Source organism: Cavia porcellus, unplaced genomic scaffold (genome assembly GCF_034190915.1).
Source record: "Cavia porcellus strain 051 isolate PalLab524CR breed Dunkin Hartley unplaced genomic scaffold, mCavPor4.1 scaffold_23, whole genome shotgun sequence".
NCBI classification, from domain to species: domain Eukaryota; kingdom Metazoa; phylum Chordata; class Mammalia; order Rodentia; family Caviidae; genus Cavia; species Cavia porcellus.
The window spans coordinates 10,907,022-10,929,358 of NW_026947506.1; the positions used below are offsets into that span (position 1 = coordinate 10,907,022).

General features: G+C 46.9%; 1 protein-coding gene and 1 long non-coding RNA gene across 5 annotated transcripts in view; one reads left to right on the forward strand and one right to left on the reverse strand.

Annotated features, from left to right (window-relative positions):
* On the forward strand, positions 1-1,092 carry LOC134472285 (uncharacterized). The gene is made up of 2 exons (XR_010042140.1): positions 1-168; positions 797-1,092. It is a non-coding gene; the product is annotated as an uncharacterized LOC134472285 (long non-coding RNA).
* Positions 682-22,337, reverse strand: part of Csgalnact2 (chondroitin sulfate N-acetylgalactosaminyltransferase 2) — a 37,707-nt gene continuing 16,051 nt past the window's right edge. Inside the window, exons 4-8 of one of the 4 annotated variants that reach the window (XM_003466110.5) lie at positions 21,974-22,075; positions 18,786-18,964; positions 16,678-16,772; positions 10,950-11,031; positions 682-3,556 (exon numbers count right to left, since the gene is read on the reverse strand). In XM_003466110.5, coding sequence (XP_003466158.1) covers positions 3,264-3,556; positions 10,950-11,031; positions 16,678-16,772; positions 18,786-18,964; positions 21,974-22,075 — 751 coding nt within the window. In that variant the 3' untranslated portion in view covers positions 682-3,263. Of the gene's footprint in view, positions 3,557-10,949; positions 11,032-16,674; positions 16,773-18,454; positions 18,965-20,260; positions 20,418-21,973; positions 22,076-22,337 lie in introns of those variants that run through there. The other 3 variants (XR_010042138.1, XM_063233572.1, XM_023563471.2) reach the window with 3 other exon arrangements.

The following is a 22,337-nucleotide window of genomic DNA, read 5'->3' on the forward strand; positions in this document are numbered from 1 at the left end:
ATACTTTTTTTTTTTCTTTTTCTTTTTTATCGGTACAGGGGATCGAATTCACGACTGCCTGCTTGCAAGGCAGACGCTTATGCTGCTGAGCTAACGTCAATATACCACGCAAAGCTCGTGAACGTGGTCGGTCCTGAAAGCCGCCGTACTGCACTCACCCTTCACGCGGTGAGTGAGGACGCGACCACACCTGCACCCTGAGTACGCGCGGAAGCTGCACAGTGTTGTGGTGCCGGCTGGCCTTCCCAAGGGAGCAGACATCACCCTTGGCCAGGGGGGGCCTGACGCCCAACTGGTGCACGGTGGGCAGCAGGCAGGGCAGGGGCTGGCTGGACAGGGTGGCGCTTGTCCCAGGCAGCTGGAAGCTGGACCGCGTGAGGTTTCATCACACTACTCAGAAGGGCACAGATTAAAGTTTTATAGGTTATTTCTAGGATTCCCCACTTAGTATTTTCTAACCATGGTTAAGTCAGAGTGCAGACAGTAAGCCCTTGGGTGGAGGACACTGCTTGATAGGGTCACTTCTTGCACCTTCGGCTCAGTCTTTTTTGGGCGGGGTGGACCAGGAATCAAACCCTTGACCTCGCGTGGCGCTTGCCAGACAGGTGCTGTGATGCTGAACTCTATTCCCATTCTCTAGGTTTTATTTTTTATTCTGCTCAGTCTTGCTCTGAACTTAAAAACTGTTCCAAAAATAAACTTTATTTTAAAAAGAAGGTATCACAAGGGAATAAGAAAACCCACATTAACTTTTTTTTTTCCACATTAACTTTTGTTCATCAAAAAATACCAGCAGAATGGAAAGAGACGAATCACATCCTGGGAGATACCTGCAAACATTTACCCAAGGAGAACTGCTGTAGGAGAGTGTAAGGAATTCCTGGGACCTGCATGGGCAAAGAGGCTGGAAATGCAAATCATGACTACAGTTCATCTCTACCGCCCACTCTCTGGCAGGAATCAACAGCTCTGACGAAACCTGCATGGCCAGGGCTGCAAGGTGAGACGCGCAACAGTCAGACTGCAGACAACGAAGTAACGCAGAACTGGAAACACCACAGACATTTATCAATAAAATAGAATTTGAAAGTATCACGGTATACTCGTAATAGAGTATCACTGAACTAACAGTAATAGAAGTGAATTTCAAGATTAACAATGGATAAACTCCGAAAACAATACTGAGTAAGAGGACATATAATGAAATTATATATATGTATACATATACGTATATACATATATATATATATATATATATATATAATACTTTATATTCTAGACTGGGCAAAATGAAACAGTATATCGGGCAAAGATACACATGCCATTGGAAAATATGAGGAGAAACAAGTGGGAACACCACAGTCAGCTACGTTGGCAGTGTGGAAGGGTGCCCAGGGCCCAGCACCGGGAAGCCAATATGTCCACCTGGGGGGTGGGGCTCTGGGGTTTGCTTTATTATTAAGTACATAATGGTATATAACACACATTTTTGGAATTATGAGACTTTATAACATAAGTTAATTTACCATGTTATTTAATACTTAGTAATAAAATACTTTATTAGTACCATTTAATGTCACAACATAGTGACGGTTCCACTGCTTAGCTTCCATCTTTAGATTATAAACCAGTTTAAAAAAATAAGAGTAACGGAAAAACCATCTGATTCTCCCACGAAGGCAAGTGGCAGCTGTTACAAATAACTTAATTCTCTCAGTTTAATACCATAATTCAGTGGTCTTCATAATAAATAGCTGCATATAAAAGGAGACAATGGCCTGCCTCACTTTGGAGAGAGCTTTCACGTAACCTAAGAAATACTCCCCTAACCTAAAATTTGTACGAACAGTTAGTCACTGTAAAATTGGACTCATGTAGCACCTGGAAATTGCAATCTGCAAGATTTCAGATACACAAGTGACTGTGCCTCTCCTGTGAATTTGGGGTTTATATACAAACACTGGGGCATCTTAAAGGCAAAGGTTACAAAGCTTAGGTCTTTCAACTCTTCTCCCAGCTCTGGATGCAGCCAATGCCCCAGTGGTAAAGGGCTGGCTGCCGCGTGTGATGGACCTGTGGCTCCGTCTGGTCTGAGCACCGCTGCTCACTCATCTTCTCCCTCTGGTGTCAGACTTGAGTAAAACATCGTTTGCCTCTGATGCGTTTCCTTAGAGCCGCTGCCATTCTCCTTTCTGTTGGAACACCAGCCTTGCTCTTCTACCAGGCTGATCTTATACCTCATTTGGTTTTCTCCTTTAGAGAAATTCTCTTTCCACTCAAAGTATTATAGCAATGTAAATACAGATGTAGCGAACGTCAGCATATCAGAAAACAAAGGATAATAATATAAATGTATCCATGCCTGAGGAAAGACAAAGCAGAAACCAAACCCTTGTGTCCAGCTTATAGAACTGCTACTCGGGACATGGCTGGCAGCCTGCACGCCAATATATAAAATGCTCTGTTAAAAATGTTCCCAAGCCAGGCATGCGGTGCATGCCTGTTATCCCAGTGTTATCCCAGCACTCGGGAGGCCGAGGCAGGAGGATCACTGCAAGTTTGAGGACAATCTAGGCTGTAAAGTAAGTTTGAGACCACCTGACCTGCACAATGAAACCTGTCTTAAAAAAAAATAACAACAAAAAAAAATTTCCATATTTACTTCTTTCACTCAAAGCAGCTGACAGCAACGCTACTGATCCAGAACACGGCGATATACTTCATGTTCTAACCTACTTTGTACGTTCCCCGTCTGCTTAGGAATAGACCTCTGGGGGCTAAGCAACAGGATGTTGCGGGGTTTCTTTCTAAGTTCTGTCGACCAGTGGGATTTCAGATGCAGTGCTTCATTCCACACTGCTTCCGCAAGCTATAAACAAAGCTCTCATCTGAAAGGGAGGCAGGCTGACTGCTGTGCTGGTCAGCAGATGGCACAGCTGCCTGTGCCCACAGGAAGCCTCTGTGCTCCAGGCCAGCCTGCCGTCCTGCACCTGCCACGCTGTCTGATGCTACATAATCCCCCAAGCACTTGTAGGGCAAACACTGGTTTCCTTTTGTGACTGCTCCACCATGTAGTATGTCACAAAGCAGGCTCTGCCCTCAAACACTCACTTTTCCTTCTCGTAACTTGGTTAACTGCAGAAACATCAGAATGAGTGTGAGAAACACATCTCCTCAGGACAGGCCTGGCTTCTAGAAGAGGAATTAAGGCCACACGAACACTGTGGGCTTGTGGTCAGACTGCACGCCACTCGCCTTGAGTGCTAGCCGGCGGCCTCGCTGTTCGTCCGGTAGGCCTGCTTGTGCAGGTGCATCTCGATCTCCTCCCGGAAGACCATCATGCCCAGGTGGGAGTGTGAGGCCTCGCTCATGGCCTTGGACTGGATGCACATGCGGTACTGCTCCGGCGTCAGCTCATCGGCACAGTGCTTCTCGTGCCACAGGTGGAACAGACCGGGAACCGGGGTCCGGACCACAATCAGGTCGCTGTGCAAGTACTTCCGGTACAGGTGGACATCTTCTCCACCCCAGCCCTTCACTTCCATGTCGAACCCACCTGCGGAGGGATCAGTGCACACAGTCAGTGGCTGCCCGGCCGCAGGAGGACAAACCTGCCATCAGCCGGACTTCAGGGCTCTGCTTTAGTATGACAGCCTGGCCCCGTACGAGCACTGGACGGCGCCCACCGGCTCATGGCATTTGGCCAGTAGCTGCCTCACTCTCGGGGCCGGGAGCATGACAAAGAGGCCAAGCCTCTGAGTACATGATGTAAACCTCAGAGTCCTGCAGGAAATCAGTGAAGGAGAAGGAAGTATACGTCACCTACACTATCATCACGATCAAGGGTTCGTTTTTTGTTGGTTTTTTTTTTTTGAGACAGGGTCTTGCTATGTGACTCAGGCTGGGCTTGAGCTCCCTGTGTAGTGGCGATCCTCCTGCCTCAGCATCCTGAGTGCTGGGATTACAAGCATGCAGCACCACAGCTCGCCTTTCTTCTTTTATCTTTTGAGACACAAGTTTTCCTGGGCTGCAAAAACTTCCCAGAGGGGAAAACAGAAGAGAGGGCCAAGCTGGAGACAGAAATTTGGAGAGGGATACACAGATGATTTGAAGTCATGGGAATGAGTGAAATTATTTACATTTCTGAAGAAGTATAAGGGCAAGGCCCAAACACTAAAAAATGTCTATCTGCAGAGGTTTACCAGAGGCAGAGAAAGGTAATCAGCAAAACAGCCTGAGACGAGGCTCCAAATGAAGCAGCAGCAGCCTCTGATGATTCCGGCACGGGAAGGGGAAAGGCAGCATTCTGCAACACACCTGGGTATTCTATTCTCAGCGAGCCTGATCTCGAGAGAGCTGTGTGAGGCTCAAGAGGGCGTGGCGCGCAGCTGAGGGAAGCACTGGCCCCAGGTCAGAGCCGCCCTGCTGCAGAGGAAGGGCGGCCTGCTGGGACACGGCCTCTGTAAGTCCCAGACCTCTCAGAGCTAAAAGCGCGCCCCTTCCCCCGCCTCCCATGTCACCCAAAGCCTGTGGACTACTGTCCTGTCCACCCACTGCCTTCAGTTCAGCTCTGAACAGAAAAAGTAAAGGGCAAAAGGCAGTCTGAAGAAAGTAAACCCCAGACCCGGAGTCAGATGAGGCAGGACTGCTGGAATCACCATGCTGGAAATTTAAAACAATTACAATTAATATGTCTAACAGAATAAGTAGACAGCATGTTGGGTAAGGAACATAAGCAAAATGGAAATTCTAAGAAAGAATCAAAAAAGGAATGCTATAGATCAAAAACATATACGAGAAATGGAGACCGTCTTTGATGAGCTCGTTGGAAGACTGAACATGCCTGAAGAATAAATCTTTGAGTTTTGGGATATGACAACAGAAACTTCAAAACTAACAGCAAAGAGAAAAATGTCTGAAAATATACAACGAAATATCCAGGAGCTGTGGGGCAACTACAAAAGGCACAACATACGCACAATGAGAGAATGTGACAGTTAAGCTTGACGGTCACCCAGGAGATCATCAGATCACACCTGGGTGTATCGGGGTGGGTCATGCAGGTCGAGCTTGGGGTGTATGTGTGGTCCTGGCCCCTTTCTCTCAGGCAGTGCTGTTCCACGGCACCTCTCTGCATGATGTTTCTGCTCTGGAGCCTGTTCCACGGTGGACTGAACCATCTGACATTGTGCGCCAAATAAGCCTATCCCCCTCTAAGCTGGAGGTGTACCAAGCAGTCAGGTTGTTGCCGTGACTCTACTTGACCATGTGGCTCTGCAGCCTTTGGAACTGGTTTGCAGGAGGTGTTTAGGAAGGCTCAAAGATGTGGCCTGAGAAGCCATCAAATCTGTACACAGAGCAATTCTGGTCAGAGCTCAGATCCAAATGCTGATAGGAATGAGACGGTAAAGGCCAGGTTCATGAGTTTTCATTTGGGAAGTAAGACTTAATGGAGAACTGGACACAAGGCCAAGTGTGTTACATTCTGACAAATAAATTGACTACATTCTGCCTGTGTCCTAAAACTTTGTTTGAGCATGGATTTAAAGGGAGCAGACTAACTGATCCGATCAGGGAAATTTTAAGGTTGCTGAAGATTTCAGGTTGTGGCATGGGTACTGCTGGCTCTTTTTAGCCAGATATACTGTGAGAACTGAGGCAGAGAGTAGAGCAGAAAAATTTGAAAAACTTAAGTTTGGCCCACAGAAATACCATGTATGAACCTGGGGCCAAACGAGGTGTTGTTCCTGAAAAGGTTTGTGCCATTAAAAAGACACCAAGTATTTTGAAACAGCTCAAGATGCCACCTTGAGGGCATCTTGGGAATCAGCAAGGCCCCAGTCATTAGGCTCAAAGGTGCAAAGGTATAAACCCTTCACTGGAGGACAGAGGGCCCTAGGCCCTCTGCTAAGGAAGAGCAGCCTAGGGTATTGGTTTCCTGGGGTTCCCTAGGACTCCACCGTGCTCAGCCATCCAGGCACTCAGAGGCCACTCCAGCCACGACCCAAGGTCATCTTCGTGCTGGTGTCATTCATGTCATACTCCTGACCTCGGTGTCATCTATATAATACTGCTTTTCCAAGTATGAGAAATGCAACAGTTGTGGTGTCATGGAGGCTTCCACTATGATTTTTTTTTTTTTTTTTTGGTCTTTTTCATTTTAATCGGTACCGGGGATCGAACTCACGACTGCCTGCTTGCAAGGCTGGTGCTTATGCCACTGAGCTAAATCCCCAGCCCCTCCACTATGATTTCAAAGGCAGGCTTGGGAAACCAGACACTGTGGCCCTCAGAGGAGGCTGCTGAAGCTATGAGAAGGAAAGGAAAGGTGCAGCGGAGATCCCAGGAGAACAGATGCTGGGCACACGGAATGCTGGCTAAGGAAAGTTGCAGGCAGAGGACAGAACCGGCCCAGAAGACATATGGGTTACACTAAGAAGGCCGCGGGGGGCTGCCTCAGCCCTCTCTCTGGACCTCGTATCTCATCACCATGTGACCCAGAAGGTCCAGAGCTACAGGACTTACTGTTTGCACTGCTGGGTTTCTGGCTTGCTTTGACACTTTTTTCTGTTCTTCTTTGGGAATGAGTGTAATTGTACTTTGATATTAAGGAACTCACTTTTAAATTTTACAGAGGTTCACAGCTAAGAGTTCACCAAGAATCTCAGAGGAGACTAGGCTTCAACTCTGAACTGTTGAGACTTCGGGGGAAGAAATTATTCCATTTTCAGTTGTATGAAGGATAACTGTATCATGTGAGGCAGGATTATAAACTTAGTTCTGTCTAATTTGGAGGCTAAGCATGGTTTAGACATGTTTTGAGTATCAAGCTGACAAGGAGTATGTTGTAACTCGTGTTTAGATGTCTCCCCAAAGCCTCATCCATCATAGGTGGGTATTTTCAGCAGTGGCTGGATCTAGACTGTGGGATGCTAGAATTGTTTCACAGTACAATGCTAAAATCATGGCATCAGGATTAAGGGTGTGAGTACCACCCACCCTACACAGCCTGGATAAGACATAAAGGATAGAAAGAGCTGTGGTCACCCCTTGTTTGTTTTGCTACCTTTTGCCCACCATGAACTGTTTCTCCTCTTCAGTGCTTCCCTGCCATGCCACCCTGCCTTGGAGCCAAATGACTATGCACTGAAACTTCTACAGACTGTGAGCCAAACAAACCTTCCTCCCTTAACTATGGATGTTGGGCATTTTGTCTCATCAATGAGAAAAGTGTGGAATATGACAATTAAGCTGTATTGTCAACTGGACTGGCTTGTCAGCCACCCAGAGATTAGTAAAGTACACTCTGGGTATGTCTGGGTAATCACTGGGTAAGACCTTAGAGTCTGTATCTGGGCTCCGGTTCCTCCTCTCTGGCACTGCTCCGTTGTTCCACTTCTGACTCACCATGAACTAAGCAACTTTGCTCCACCGTGCCCCTCCACCATGATGCTTCTGTCATATAGCCAGCAACCATGGACTGGACCCTTTGAAGCTGTGAGCCAACATAAACCTCTCCTTTAAACTGTGAACTTAAAAATGTGGTATCATTTCCCTCACCACCAGCCAGTTACACCCCTAGGCTTTACTCTAGACATGCAGGCAGAGAGTACTGGAGCCCCCACTGCCTCTACCCAGTACTCGCTTGTAGCACAGGGATATCACTTTGCTTTACGGGAAGTGCACAACTGTGGTCCTCAGTTCCAAGAGAAGCTCAGAGAAGAGGTCCACAAGAACACAGAGCTCCAATGCTCTTTTCAAAAGAATTGACCATCTTTGAAACAGAGTATAAGGAAAGTCAAGCTTCAAGAAGGGGGCTTTTGAAATAACAGTGTGGTCATAAGCAATTAAGAGGAGGACGGTGACTCCATGAAGACAACAGCTAACCACAGGCTGGCTAGGTTACCAGAGGGCACCCCGGAGACAGACAGCTGAGAAGATCCCTTCTGGGCTCCACACCGACCTCAAAGATGGCCTCCAAAATTACCCTTTTAAAAAGCCCAAATTAACTGGTTCACATCACAGAGCAATTTATACCCTGAGCACTGTCAAAAACAAGACAGCAATTAGTGAGCAGCAATGGACCAATAAAGGCATAGGAAGAGACCAAGACAGCCCTGCCAAATGCAGTGCACCCAGGAAGAGAGTGCAAGTGCTCTGAGAGTGGCAACAGAGGTCTGGCATTGGTAGGGGTGCAAGAGGAAGGAGAACGAATTCACCAAACAGTTCAGCCGCATCCATGAGGGGATAAGAAAAGACAAAGACAAGCCTCGGAAGAGTGGGGTGTCGGTATCCAGAGTTGCCACAACACATTACCTAAAACATTGGTTTTCAAAACAGAAAGTATACAGCACACAAAGAAGAGGGAGGTGGGCCATACACCAGAGAAAAAGCAAGTGACGAAGACTGCAGTGATAGGGCCCGTGTTTTCTTCAACAGACAGAGGTCCCCAAGCAGTCACTCCAAGAACGGTCACAGAGTCAAAACAACTTATGCTTGAAGAGTAGCAGATGGTAATATGACAGTGTCTTATCAAATAGAGACTACTACCAAAGACACAGATGTTACACATACTATATACACTACGTATGTGGAGCTGAATGGAACTTCTGTAGTTAAAAAGTATGATAAAGGAAATGAAAGATTCATTAGAGCAATTCAACAGTAAATCTGAACTAACAAAGGAGAAATTCAGAGAACTTGAAGACAATTTCATGGAGCGCAAGCACTCAGATGAACAGAGGAAGAAAGAACAAAGAGGATGAAGTGGGCTTCAGGGAAAGGCAGGGTGCACCAACACACATACACTGAGAGAATCAGAGGGAGAGAACAATCAGAAAGGAGCAGAAAACAATACAGACATATTGGCCAATAATGAACAATACTATTGTGTCTATTCCAACAAACCCCATTAACCCAATTAATAACGTGCAAAAGATAAGAACAGATACCCCACTAAGCAAGATATATAACCTGGCCATAAGCACACAAAAGACGCTTATCATTATCAGTCAGCAGGAAACTGACTCAAACACACAATGAGATGCCACCTCACCCACAGTGATCACAAGAAACAAGAGAAGCAGGATGCTACTCAGGGGAAGGTGGGGACACTTAGCTGGTAGAAAGATAAACTGGTACAGCCACTCTGGAAAACAGCACAGAAGTTCCTCAGAGGTTACCACAGGACCCAGCAAGTCTGTGCTAGGTACACAGCTGAAGAACAGAGGTATACACAGGTGTTTTTAGCAGGATTCATAACAGCCAAAAAAGGAAAAAAACCCCCAAAATCTACCATCAAGCAGATAAACAAAACGCAGCACAGTTACACAAAGGAGCATGATCTGCCTGTAAAAATGAACGAAGCCCCTGCCATCTGCCATGCCACGGATCAGCCTTGGGCACAGCAGGCTGCGGGGAAGCAGCAGGCAGGAGGACCACAGGCCGCAGGGCTGCACTACAGTGGCTTCCTGGAAGAGAGAGGCCAGGCCACAGATGCGGCCAGTGGATGCTCAGCCCTGGGGTGAAGGGGGCTGGCTGGAAACAGGCCTTGGGTTTCTTTCTGGGTGACAACAGTCTAAATTTGATTGGTGGTAACTGTACCTCTCAGGTCATGGGTACATTTTAGATTGATGTTTTATGTAAGTAACACTGTAATATAAAAAAGAAATAAGGCATTTTAAGCACTCAAGATACTGCTAAAAACATATTGAAGTCTATTTTTGAAAGAAACATTTACTGTTTTCAGGGAAAAGGGCATTAGTTTAATTTAGTAGCTTTTATCATTATTTCCTGATTTCCCATGATAGATAAAGGGACACAGTGGAGAGATTTCCAAAACAAATGGCTAATTATGAAATTAAATGTCACATGGCCCTAGCATGGACACAGGACATATTCTATGAGTCCTATGCTGTGGAAAGGGATAATAAACAATAAATCAATCAAGAGAGTGCAGTAATTTTGGCCGCTTCCCTTCCTGCTCTCTGGCACTTCATTTCTGGGGGGAAGACAGACCCAGGCTGGGTACCAAGGCCGGCTCAGGCTCTTCCTCACAACTCTGCTCTTGGGTGGACAGCACAGCCAGTGACTCCAAGGCCTGAACAACTTCTTCAATCGCACTGGAAAGAGCAGCTCTTTCCTCTGTCTTTAATCAGACATTCTGCATAATAGTCCGATAGATAACTAAAAAGGGTTCATGTCTAAAAACTATGGCAGTCCAGAGACTAGACACACCTCGCAGCTAGCAGCACAATAGTACAGCCACAGCAAGGTCTTTGTTTGACACAGATCTACATAGTCTGGGCTGGCACTGAACCCACTATCTGGCCCAGGCTGCCCTCACATCCTCCTGCCCCAGCCTCTTCTCCCAAGGCATGCACCACCACACCTGGCTAGAGACCCTTTGTTTTTGTTTTTGGTCTTTTCGACGGGGTTTCATTATACGATTCAGGAGAGCCTTGAACTCACAGTGATCCTCCTGCCTCAGTCTCCTGAATGCTGGGATTATAAGTGTGTGCTACCATGCACAGCAAGGGAGGGTTTGTTTGTTTTTTTGAGGGATGTATTTTGAAGAGTACTCCGAATAACTGCAAATATGGTAAAACATTAAACAAATGATTTTTGAAACTAGCAGTGCTTTGATTTTGAAGGAACTAATAAATTTCATATTATACTAGTATCTTTAACATCATTTTAGCTTATAAAATAACATTAATTATAAACTCATTCTGCCTTTTATTTTTCTAGATATAACTGGAAATACTAGGAAAACTCAAATTCTGATACCTTTTAGAAAAATGCCAGGCCAGGGATTTAGCTCAGTGGCATAAGCACCTGCCCAACAAGCCTGAGTTTGAGCCCTAGTACCAAAAGGAAAAAAAAAAAGAAAGAAAGATGCTATAAAGTCTATGATAAATCCATAAAGTTCTATCCTCAAACTCACTTACCAATAGACAGGAAATCTGATTGATACTGACAAGTCATTCCAAAGCCAAAATCTCGCCAAAAACCAGAATCCTTTTTATGAACCTTAAAAAGAAAAGGAAAAAAAAAATCAATTTAATCTCTTAAGAATTAGAAGTTTCTTTTCTTTGTTATTTTTGGTGCTGGGGGTTAAACCCAGAATCTTTTCACCGAGCTATACCCCAACTGTTTTGTTTTTAAGACAGTGTCTTGCCCAAATGCACCTGAATTTGTGATCTCCTGCCTCAGCCTCCCAGAGTGCTAGTATTACAAATGTGCACCCCAGACCTGATTTAGAAAATTTAATACATAACAAAACAAATTATTTTCCAAAGGATACCTTTTTCCTGTCATGTGACTGATAAAAATTATTGTTGGCTGGGCATGGTGGTACATGCCTATAATTCCTATACTTTGGAGTCAGCAGGATCTAAATGTGAGCCCTACCTGGGCAATTTAGCAAGATTCTGTTTCAAAACAAAACAAAAGGCTGGGGATACAGTTCAGTGCACAGGGTCTAGGCTCAGTTCTTAGCACCACACACACAGACGTCCCCCCAACCAGAAAATCATGTATACTTAAATTATTAAATCCTGACAAAACCAACAAAAATACAGCAATCTGCATGAGCAAAAGATTTCCCAACAGCAAGTGAACTCAAGTCCTGAATGCCACGCATGCTGAGGTTACTCTTGGTCATGTAGTCCATGCTGATTGGCATGGGCAGTGGCTCTGGAGTCCAAGAGCCATCAACTCCACACAGACCTCCGACTGCCTGCTGTCCTGAGGAACAGCTGGAGTGTGGGGGTGCTCCTGTCGCCAGGGAGACCAGCTCCCCTGCCTACTTTCAGGGCCACGAACTGGCATGAGACAAACTCATGCTGGCAAGCTGTGTACATCGATAGCAATCTGCGTGACATTCACAACACAGTGAGCTGAGCAGTTACCACGGGGCTGTGTGGCCCAGAAGCCTGAAATTCTTCTGCTGGGCTCCTCCGGGTGTAGGACACAGACGGAAGGCTCAGAACTGCTGTGCTTTCCACCACAAAGGGAATGGCTTTGTGGTATCCCCGCTGTGCCCGTCACCCTGGGAGCCCCACAGCTGTTCTGCCTGGAGCATTTCCCCAGCTATCACTGGCTGGTCCCTTCCTGTCCCCAAATTCCTTCTCAGGGAAGCCTGAGCATGTGCCCGCACGCACGGACATGTCCTCTAACTGCTCTTTAGACTTGGCCTGCTTTACTGATCTGCATGCTACCTACCACCTCATCTGATTCTCTGCTTCTACCACAACAAAGACCCTGTGAGTCACTACCCACTGGGCGCTGGGTATGGGGCTCCACTCAACAGACCTGCCACCTGCACTGAACTCAGAGGCCAGAGCAGGCCCTGTGGCACGCTGCCCAGTGTATATGGACCCCCACGCAGGCCAGCTGTGCCACCATCTGTTAAGAGGACTCCATGAGTGGGCACACAAGCAGAGCAGGGAACACTAGCCACTGTTACCATGAACGCGTTGCCCAAAACACACACGCCATTTCCACCTCCCTCACATGCGGCGCTCTCGTCACGTCTCTGCTCCTTTCCTCTCGCTTCATGGTATTCGCTGCAGCACGGTAACTCAAGCTCATTTGCTGCCGCTGCTGTGCCTGCGCCTCATGCTGTCAGCATCTGTGCCTGGCTGCTCTGCTGCTCTGCAGCCTGGTGGGGGACCCCGGGCGTGGGGGTCACTGGGCCAGGGCATGAGCCCGACCCCCTACCAGCCTCACACGCATGGCTGGGAATTTTTAAATTTTTTTATGATGCCATGGTTAGAAAAGCTTGACTTTTAAAAGCAGCAATTTCACAGAAGAAAAAAATACTACACAGCTGCTCTGATTTATTCCTAGTAAGGCTATTTCAATGTTTAATGTGAATCACTTAAAAATATTATTATCATTATTTTTGGACTGGGGATTGAACTCATGACCTTGCGCTTGCCAGGGCAAGGGGGTTATGCCACTGAGCTAAATCCCCAGCCTATTTCTTATTTTTAAGAAAACCAAACCAAACAAAAAACAATAAAGCCAATCAAAACAGTGAAAGAGATACAGCACTTCAGAACAAGATAATAGGATATCAACAATGGCTGCTATAATGCCTCTTGTTAACTTCAAAATAACTGCCCATACCATCAGATGTAATAAATCAAACAAAATAGAACAGAATAGAACCAATCAAAACAAAACAATGAAAATGATACCGGACTTTGAAACAAAATAATACAGAACTGACCATGGCCATGGCTACCACCTTCCTTTTTTTTGATGCTGGGGATTGAACTCAGGACCTTGCATTTGCCAAGCAGGTACTTAGGCCGCTGAGCTAAACTCCTGGCGCCACTTTCCTTTTTTAGATGTTTCCTCCCCTTTGAGTTTCGTGGTATCTACTGTACCTTTTGGATTCCACTAACCTTTAGTTTATTATACTAGGGAGACAACCTATATAAGTCCGAACCATCTCACCCAAGAGTATGATAAGTTGCATCCACTTAGCTACTAGAGCTGCGCAATTCTCCTTATTTTTTATATTTTTGGTACTGGGGATTGAACTTATGATCTTGTGCTTTCCAAGCAGGTGCTTGTGCCGCTGAGCTCAATCCCTGGCCCAATTCTCCTTCTTCATAGCTGAGAAGCTTTCTACTGTCTAAAAATGCCGTTTCTTTTTTACCCATTCTGATGGTTGATGGGCAAGCTACCCTTGCTTTTTTTCTCGTTCCTTGTCACATGGAACAGTTTTCTCTCCTCTACTTTTCAGTCTGTGAATTTCCTTTTAAGTTAATGTGTTTCTTGTATACAGCATATTGATGGATCTTGTTCTTGTTCCACTCTGCCTGTTTCTTTTTATTGGTGAACTGGGGCCACCTACTTTAATAGTTACGGCCAACATGTACTGGTTTGTCTCTGCCATGCTTTTCTCCTGTCACTGGCTTCCTACTTTCCCCTCCATTCACCTGCCTGTCCTCTTGGTGATCCCACTCTGCTGCTGTTCCTGGGACCATGGCCATTTTTCTCTCTCTTGACTGACCTTCAGTTTTCTTTTTAGGGTTGGTTTGGTGGTCATGTACTCCTTCAGCTGTTTTCTGTCATGGAAGTATCTTATTTCTCCATTAATTCTAAAAGACAGTTTTGCAGGGTATATCAATCTGGGTTGGAAGTTGTTTTCTTTCAGGATTTGAAAAACTTACTCCAAGTTCTTGCTGAGTTGATGGTTTGTATTGAGAAGTCTGTCATGATTTTGATAGGTTTTCCTTTTTAAGTGATTTTTTTTTCTAACAGTTTTTAGTATCTGTTCTTGTGAATTTCTGAGATCTTTATTATTTGTCTGGGTGTAGATGTATTTTGGTTATGGCTGCTTGGAGTTCTGTATGTCTCACTTATCTGTCAGGCCTTTGCCCCACGCTGGGGAAGTTTTCTGCTATCACTTCTGTAAATAGTCCCTTTATATCATATGTGTTGATGCCTGCTTTTTCATTGATAACTATAACTCTTTTTTTTTTTTTTTTGCGTCACCTTGCAGCCCTTGAATGTTATTTCCTGGTTCCTTGTTATTTTTAAGAGAGCTTTCCTTTCGCAATCACTAACTGCAATCCTGTCTTCAAGGCATGAAAGTCTATCTTCAGGGGCTGGGGGTTTAGCTCAGCGGCATAAGCGCCTGCCTTGAAAGCAGGCAGTCGTGAGTTCGATCCCTGGTACCGGTAAAAAGGAAAAAGACCAAAAAAAAAAAGTCTATCTTCAGTTTCTTTCCAGTGGTTTTGCCAGCTTTCAATGGAGTGTTTAATTTCCTGTATATCTCTTTGAGTGCTTCATACATTCCATTTCTTTACTATATTATTCATTCAAGATTTCCTTCATCCTCCTATGCTTTTTTAAAGTCTACGTCTTTAGATACACTCAGCAACCTTTTTATTATGTTTGCCACTTCTTTCACCTGAGATATTACTTCTGATCTGATTTCTTTTACAGCCTCATGAAGTAGCTTCTTCAGTTTCCATCGTCCCAGAAATTTCAGGTGCGTGACTCAGTGTTCCTCCATGTCCATGTCTCCTAGACTTTTTCTGTTTGAGCTGGAGGCCAGAGATTGCCTTTGGCTCCTTTGTCTTGACATTTTCCTGGGTTCTTCTGGTTAAGCAGGTTGTGGGGTCGCAGGCACTTCCCACCCTGGCTGCCCATCCATAGTGTAGGAGATGGGTCAGGCATCTAGTTTCTCCTAAGCCAGGTTCCCCCGGAGGTGCTGGGGTGTGGGGTGGGCTTCTCCAAACACTCATGGCTTCTCCAAGGCATGGCTGGCTGGTTCTCTTGGCCCACATTGAGACCCAGGGGAGAGTCTCAATGGTGGCCAGCCAGTGCTTGGGGCTGGGCTGGCTGCTTCTTTCCACCTGTGCTGGCAGCCCCAGGAGTCTATTTTTACTTTTATTTTTTTAATCCATGTGCTTCGCATCCAAGTTTAAAAGGAAGTAGAGCACGTTTCTGTCTTCACTGAGGTGATGGAAGCTTAGCAGCATGCAAAGCCAAAAGCAGAGGGATGAGGCTTGGTGCCCGCCTCACTGAGTCGGCGCTCGCTTCCTCCCACATCTTGCTGAGTCAGATGGCAGCGCTAGCCCAAGTCCGCGTGCCTCTCACCCATTTGGCACTTGCTTTTGGTCTTTTGTTCGCTTCCCAATGAGGTTTGATGTATAAGCTTTCTATTTTATAATGACATTAGGTTTCCAGGAAAGTTACCACGGGCCTCACTCTGGAGTTTAGACTAGCTTTGCTACTGCACAGCCCAGGCTGGCTCGGATGTGGTCTTGCTGCCACCCTGCAGACTTCTCAGGCCTCCTGTCTGCTGCCAGCTCCTCTCACTTCCCAGTACTAATGCACCTAGTTTTTTTCCTTCTCTCCCTTTGTCTCTCCTGGTAATTCTGAGGGTTGAGGCCAGGCCTTCACACTAAACCAATCCCCAGCCTCTCTTGTTATTTTTTATTTTGAGACAGTCTTATTTGGTCACTAAGCTGCCAAGGCAAGGCTTGAACTTGTGATCTTCCTGCCTTAATTTTCAAGAGTGCTGAATTATAAGTGTGCTTCACTACGCTCAGCCCGTATTTTTCTGTAATAATTCATCTCTTTTTTTGGTATCAGGGATCAATCTCACTACCTGTGCTTGTGCCACTGAGCTAAATCCTCAGCCCTGTAGTAATTTATCTTTTACGGATTTGAGGTGTCAGAGTCGTTTGCCATTTTGATCCCACTTGTATCTCCATTCCTAAGTAACACCACCTACAGATGAGACAGAAGGATATGTGTGTGTCAGGAGAATGCCAACAGATGCTGGCATGTTAGTGGAGTTGTTTATTTTCAGTGCTGGGAATGAAGCCCAGGGTCTCACAGGCTAGGCAGTCATTCTACCCTAGCTCAGGGGTGGAGTTTTTAAAATTAAAACTTCAGTGTTACTAAAGCTACTAAAATTAAGTTGGCAGAGATGACTGCACAATTTCCACATTCTGGAACATGAGGTTTCCGTTGTGGCCTACACTGGTCTCCTCACCACTTAATTGTGAAAGCATTTTCCTGGGGGCGCAGAGGTGTGAAAGAGATGCAAACAATGTGCTTTGTAAGGGAAGCTTGTGTTTGCCCCTTGTACAACACACAGAAGGTCTCCAGAGCCATTCACGGCCAACACTGTCAAAGTCTCACCAGCTGCTGCTCCACGGGAGGGGGGGCATCCTGATTGGCATAGACGATGGCAGGGTTGTAAAGGCTGAACACCACAGGGTAAAACAGCTTTCTACCTGCAAGTTAAAGCATATTTTATATCACCCATGGAGGTATAAAACAAAGGACATCTTTACTACTAAACAGAGACTTCAATGAAATCTTTTAAAAATCACGTATTATCAATATTCAAGCTACAGAACAGCATGCTGACTGGATGAACATGAGGATGACCTTTTCATGAGGTCAGGCAATGAAAATGCAACTTGGCAAAAAACCAAAACCAGAAACACCGGACTAAAGGGAACTTCACGTGTTTATACCCTTGACTCCAGAGAGATCCACAAACGTAGTCTCTCAGCTACTCATTAGTTGAGCTTTTTATTACTCATTAGGTCATCTAGCCAGCAGTAAGAGACATGATTAACCTTTGACAATCATCAAGAAACGTACAAAAATCTGTTAAATCTAACCTTCCAAGGGAAGAGTTAAAAATAGCAAATATAAAAAATACTGTAGATATGTAGAAAATAATTAATACAGAAACACAGACAGACTTAAACCAAGGTCTGGGAAGACTGAAAAGATGGGGAACACACTGAGAGCCTGAAGAGCCTCCAGGTTAAGGGTACCTGGCCACTTGCCACAGGAGAGGTCGTTGGCAGGCCTGGCAGCTGGAAGTGCCAGCTGCTCAGGGCCTGAGTGTGACAGGCAGCCTTCTTACCACCAGAGCCCAGCTGATGCCAGGCCACTTTCTTCAAAGCCATTTAGGGCCAGGAAGACACAACTTCCCAGAGGCAAAGCTATTTCTGGATATAAAAATGCCTTTTACACTGGGCAAGTGTGCCTCCTTCAACCTCTGTATTCTGAATTTCATGCTGTCTGGAGTAACAAGAACAAACCAGACAAACACTTACTCATCAGGCTCTCAGAAAACTCTGGACAGCTCTCGCTAGCCAAGGTCATTAGGCTGTGTGTGAGATGATGAATTCTATGCAGAAAAATATGCCATGAATCCTTTCATTTAAAAAACCATTTTTATGGGGCTGGGGGTTTAGCTCAGCGGCATAAGTGCCTGCCTTGCAAGCAGGCAGTCGTGAGTTCGATCCCTGGTACTGATAAAAATGAAAAAGACAAAAAAAAAAAAAAACCTTTTTTTTTTTTTTTTTTTTGGTCTTTCTGAGACGGGGATTCACTATACAGTTCAGGCTGATCTTGAGCTCACTTTGTACCCTAGGTTGGTCTCAAATTTGGATTGCCTCAGCCCCTCAAGTGCTAGAATTACAGTGTGCACCACCATGGCAGGCCTAAAATTACTGTTTTCATAAAAATTGTATATATTTATACATCCAATGTTTTGATATATGCAAGCCTGTATGATGATTAAATCATGCAAATTAACATACCCCTCACCTCACAACTCACTTTTTTAGTGTTAAGGGTATTCAAATCTACTTCTCTTAGTCACTGTCAAGCACCTGGCACATTATTACTGTCTACAGTCAAGTTGTACAATGTGCCTGAGCTTATGTGTACTGAGACTTCTTAATACATAAAACTTTCAACATTTAAAATAAAAGTTGATTTATAAAACTGTTATTTGCTCATTAATTTTCAAAAAATACCTGCAGCATAAAGCACAGCACAACAACCCCGATAGGTACAGTCTGAAGACTACATAGAGTATACATAGGTGCGTATGCCCGTGTGGGTGTGAAAGCGCACGTGCACAGACTCCCTCCCCTCCCCAGACTCGCACCTCTCCACACCACCTGGGTGGCTCTTTTTCTGTCCCCCCAGTTGTTTCCTTCTCATCAGCTATTAGACTTCTGTTCTCTCACATTTGTTTACTTGGCTTCCAATGTAGGCACTGGAATTTGGCTCCATGAGAACAAAGGACATAAATCACAGAGGGGCAAATCTTCAACTTACTGAGTTTTCCAGTTAAATAATACTTAGTCCCACTTACAAAAAGCCATCCCAGGGCTTACTTCAACTCCCTTCCCCTCAGACTGACGTGATTCAAAACATGAGACATGCCAACACCATCCTCAGTCCACACTCCGCTCACCCGCTCACGGTGTACGCACCTGGCTCAGCATTTAACCGGCAGCTGTTAAGGAACTCGGCTGAGAAATATATATCAACATCACAGAAAAACATCAAGACCTCGCCCTTGTCCCAAGCTCGGGCACCCACATTTAGTCCTCGTCCACGATTAAATTCTTCGTTCAGTGACACCAAGGTGTAGTTGTGAAAGTTAGACTCACTATGAGGAAAGCACATACAACACATGATGAGTCCCAGTCACAACGCTCTCCTGTCCACAGAGCTCGAGCTTACGAACTTGGTTCATGCTACAGACTTTCCACGGTGCTGGTTCTCACTCTCTCAGGACAGGCCAAGCGCCGGCTTCCCTGATCCATGGCCGCCAGGGACTAAGGCTCACTCAGTGCCTGCAGGACAGGGGTCAGGCATTCTGGGGGTGTGAGGCTGAACAGGTGCTGCTAAGTGGCCGCTTCCCCCAAGCCCTAAAACACCTACTCAGGAGATGACCAACACCACGCATGGCGAAGCAAACCCGTGTCTGTGAACCCCTGCGTGTCACACACCAAGCACACACACACGCTCCCCTTGCACCCTGGCCTCTGCACATGCTCTGGCTGCACAGGCAGTGGCTGCCCTGGCTGATCTCCTCCGCATCCCAGACGTGTTGTGTACATGTCTCCCTCCACACAGCAGGCGTCTGTCTTGCCCACTACTATGCAAAGTGACCTTGCAGAGTTGGAGTTCAGTGCCTTTCTGCTGAATGAACGAGTGAGCAGCAGTTCTCGGGACAGATGGCTATGTCTAGAGCAGTCAGAGAAGACACCAGAAGTGGAATATGAGCCGTGCCTTGTGTCGAAACCCTTCTCAGTAATTACTCTTCAAAGCAGAGAAAGTAGAAAGCGTCTTAGAGGAAGCATTTAGGGATCAGACAAGTCAGGTGGTAACAGAGGACCCTTCAATGGAACAAAAGGACCCCAAGATGGGAATTCCAGGAGTCAGAGTGAGAAGTGCCTTCTTCAAGGCTGTGGAACATGGGTCCGAAGGGCTGGCGGGGTCTGCTGCTGGGAAAGTGGTCTCACAAGCAGGCTTCCACCTCAGAGTCAGCTCCCCCTGGCAACATGTTAGGAGCAGAGAGCAGTCTCCACCCCTGCTCCCCGACTGGGGCCGAGGGTGTGGGGCTGAGGGTAGACTGAGCCCTCCGTGCCCTCCCACTGAGCTGAACAGCCACTGTCCCAGGAGGCATCGAGACCCAGTGAGAACATGGGAACCACTGTTCTTTCCACAGTGCAGGGTGTGCTGGAGACGAAGGCACAATCAAGCTGCTCCAGGGGCCTGGGACTGCTCTCCTCACCTTCCGACTCAGAACCCTCTCCTTTCTTTGGGGGAAACTGCCCATCACTGTTCCACTGCGCAGCACTGCCTGGAAACCTGATTGCAGACCACCCACACTCCACCCACCCCTGGGAGTGGGGATCAGGCTCAAGTGAGGCCAGTCGCACCCCCACCCCACCTGGCCAGTGACTGGCTCAAGAGGGAAAATGTCCTTTCCTGGGAGCTTCTCAACTGGAGCTCAACTGGAGGGAGAAAGCGCTTTCCTCTGTGACGGCAAAGCTGAGAAGTGTGAGCCCAGAGCCGCCAACAGCCACATCCCTCAGCATGTGGAAGAAGCCAATCTGCAACAGGAGAAGGAAGTCAACATGCAGAGAACGGATGGTGTGAGAACTGTGACAGACAGCATCTGCCCCTCGGGTCCCAGCGCTGAGACACCAAGGCTGCCCTGATCTTCTCTGAGCTTGCCTGCAACTGTCCCTCCGTTCTGAGAGGCACCCCAGATGCTTCAGTCCTGCCCTTCCTCAAGCAGCTCAAAGTGAGAGTCCACCACCTGCTGCAGAGGCATCCTGAAGGCAGGGATGCCTGCGGAGTACCAGGGCAAGCACCCATACTTGGCAATAAGGAGGGAAGAGAGCAAGGGAAGAAATGTAGCGAGGGGGAGAAGGTTAGGGGAAGCGACAGATGCAAGTAGGAAGGAACGCTTCAGACGACACGTGAGGAGCACTCAGCTCTTGGGTGTCAGGCTGAGGTGCCCTGAGAACGGCCTGGCTGAGCTGGAAGGCGCCACCCAGGGCAGGGGGTGGGTGCGCTGTGCGCTTTGGTACTGAGAGGGTCCCAAGGCTCGCAGGTGCCCCTGTGGGGCCCTGGCCCCCTGCAAAGTGTACCTGGACAAAGAAGGTGGGCTTGGCGTGGCGGTGAGTGGTGGGGAGGAGAATGGCCTGGCTCTGAGCTGGAAGGGGCCACCGGGGGCAGCTGTGGAAGGGGAAGAGGGTAGGTGCGCTGTGTGCTTTGGTGCTGAGAGGATCCCAAAGGTTCACAGGTGCCCCAAAGGGGCTTGGCCCCCACAAAGTGTACCTGGGACACAGAAGGTGGGCTCGACATGTTAGTGAGTGGCGAGAGACAAGCAGTGGCCAGTCTGGCGCTCAGTGATGGCACCAGCAAGGGAAAGCAAAAGAGCGTGGGAAGGGCATAGCGCGGCAGCGCTGCTCTGGCTCGGGTGGACAAGCAGCCTGCACGCTGCTGTTGTTTCATGTTTGCGGGTTATTTGCATTTTTCAAGTGTAACAACATTTAAAAAGAAAGTGCTGGCTAGGGCATCCTGTCAAAAAGCAATCTAGGATAATAGAGAAAAGGGTAAATTTGCAAGTTGGGCTGTACCTTTGGGCCTTTAATTTAGAGAAAGCAGCTGAGAAGCTAAACAGAGAAAAATGACACACTGACCCCTTCAAACTCCGAGTACCTACTACCCATAGGTACCCAGCGGCTGCTTAGTGACCCAACCACCGCTCCGTGAGGGCCGACTGTGAGAGGACAGCACTGCGACGCCCCGCAGAATCAGAGGCTTAGACACTCGGTGAGCTGGACATCGTCCGTGGGGTGAGAAGAAACAGAGTGAGCAAAAGAGAAGAGAGGAGATGAGGACAGCAAAGCCCAGGCTTAGAGCTAGGAACAGGAGAGAAGCAAGTGCCCAGGAGGGGGTGGCCCTAGAGGACAACATCCCGACCAGGGCCAGGGCCCATCGGGCAGCTAGGGGAGGACAGCGCTGCTGTGCTGAGGGGCTCTGCACCACACCCCCATGCTCCGCAGCTAGCCAAAAGCACGAGCGCTTTACATGTGTGAAATGCTCACTCTTCCAAGCACACCTATCAAGAACTTCATTATGGACAGGACTCACCAACCTTGAGACAGATTCTAGGATAGATTTGACTTCAGACAGTCCTTCTTTACCAAAGTACACCACTGTGAGGTGAACCCTCTTGTCCTGATGAATGCAAACATCCCTAGTGGAAGTGAAAAACAGAGTTTAAGAAAACATGAGATACTACTTACTCTGCAAACACGTGACACTAACAAGAAAGTCAGTGAGGCGCTGCTGATGGAGCTGCTCAATCACAGTGGACCATGGGATCGACGCCGGGGCACCTCGGAAGGCTGCAACTGCAGCACGCTTTTGGAACTTCTGTTTTGGGACTGGTTTTAGAATCAGATTATAAAATATCCAAGGAAGTACATTCAATTAGTTGAAAACTAAATAAATATTCA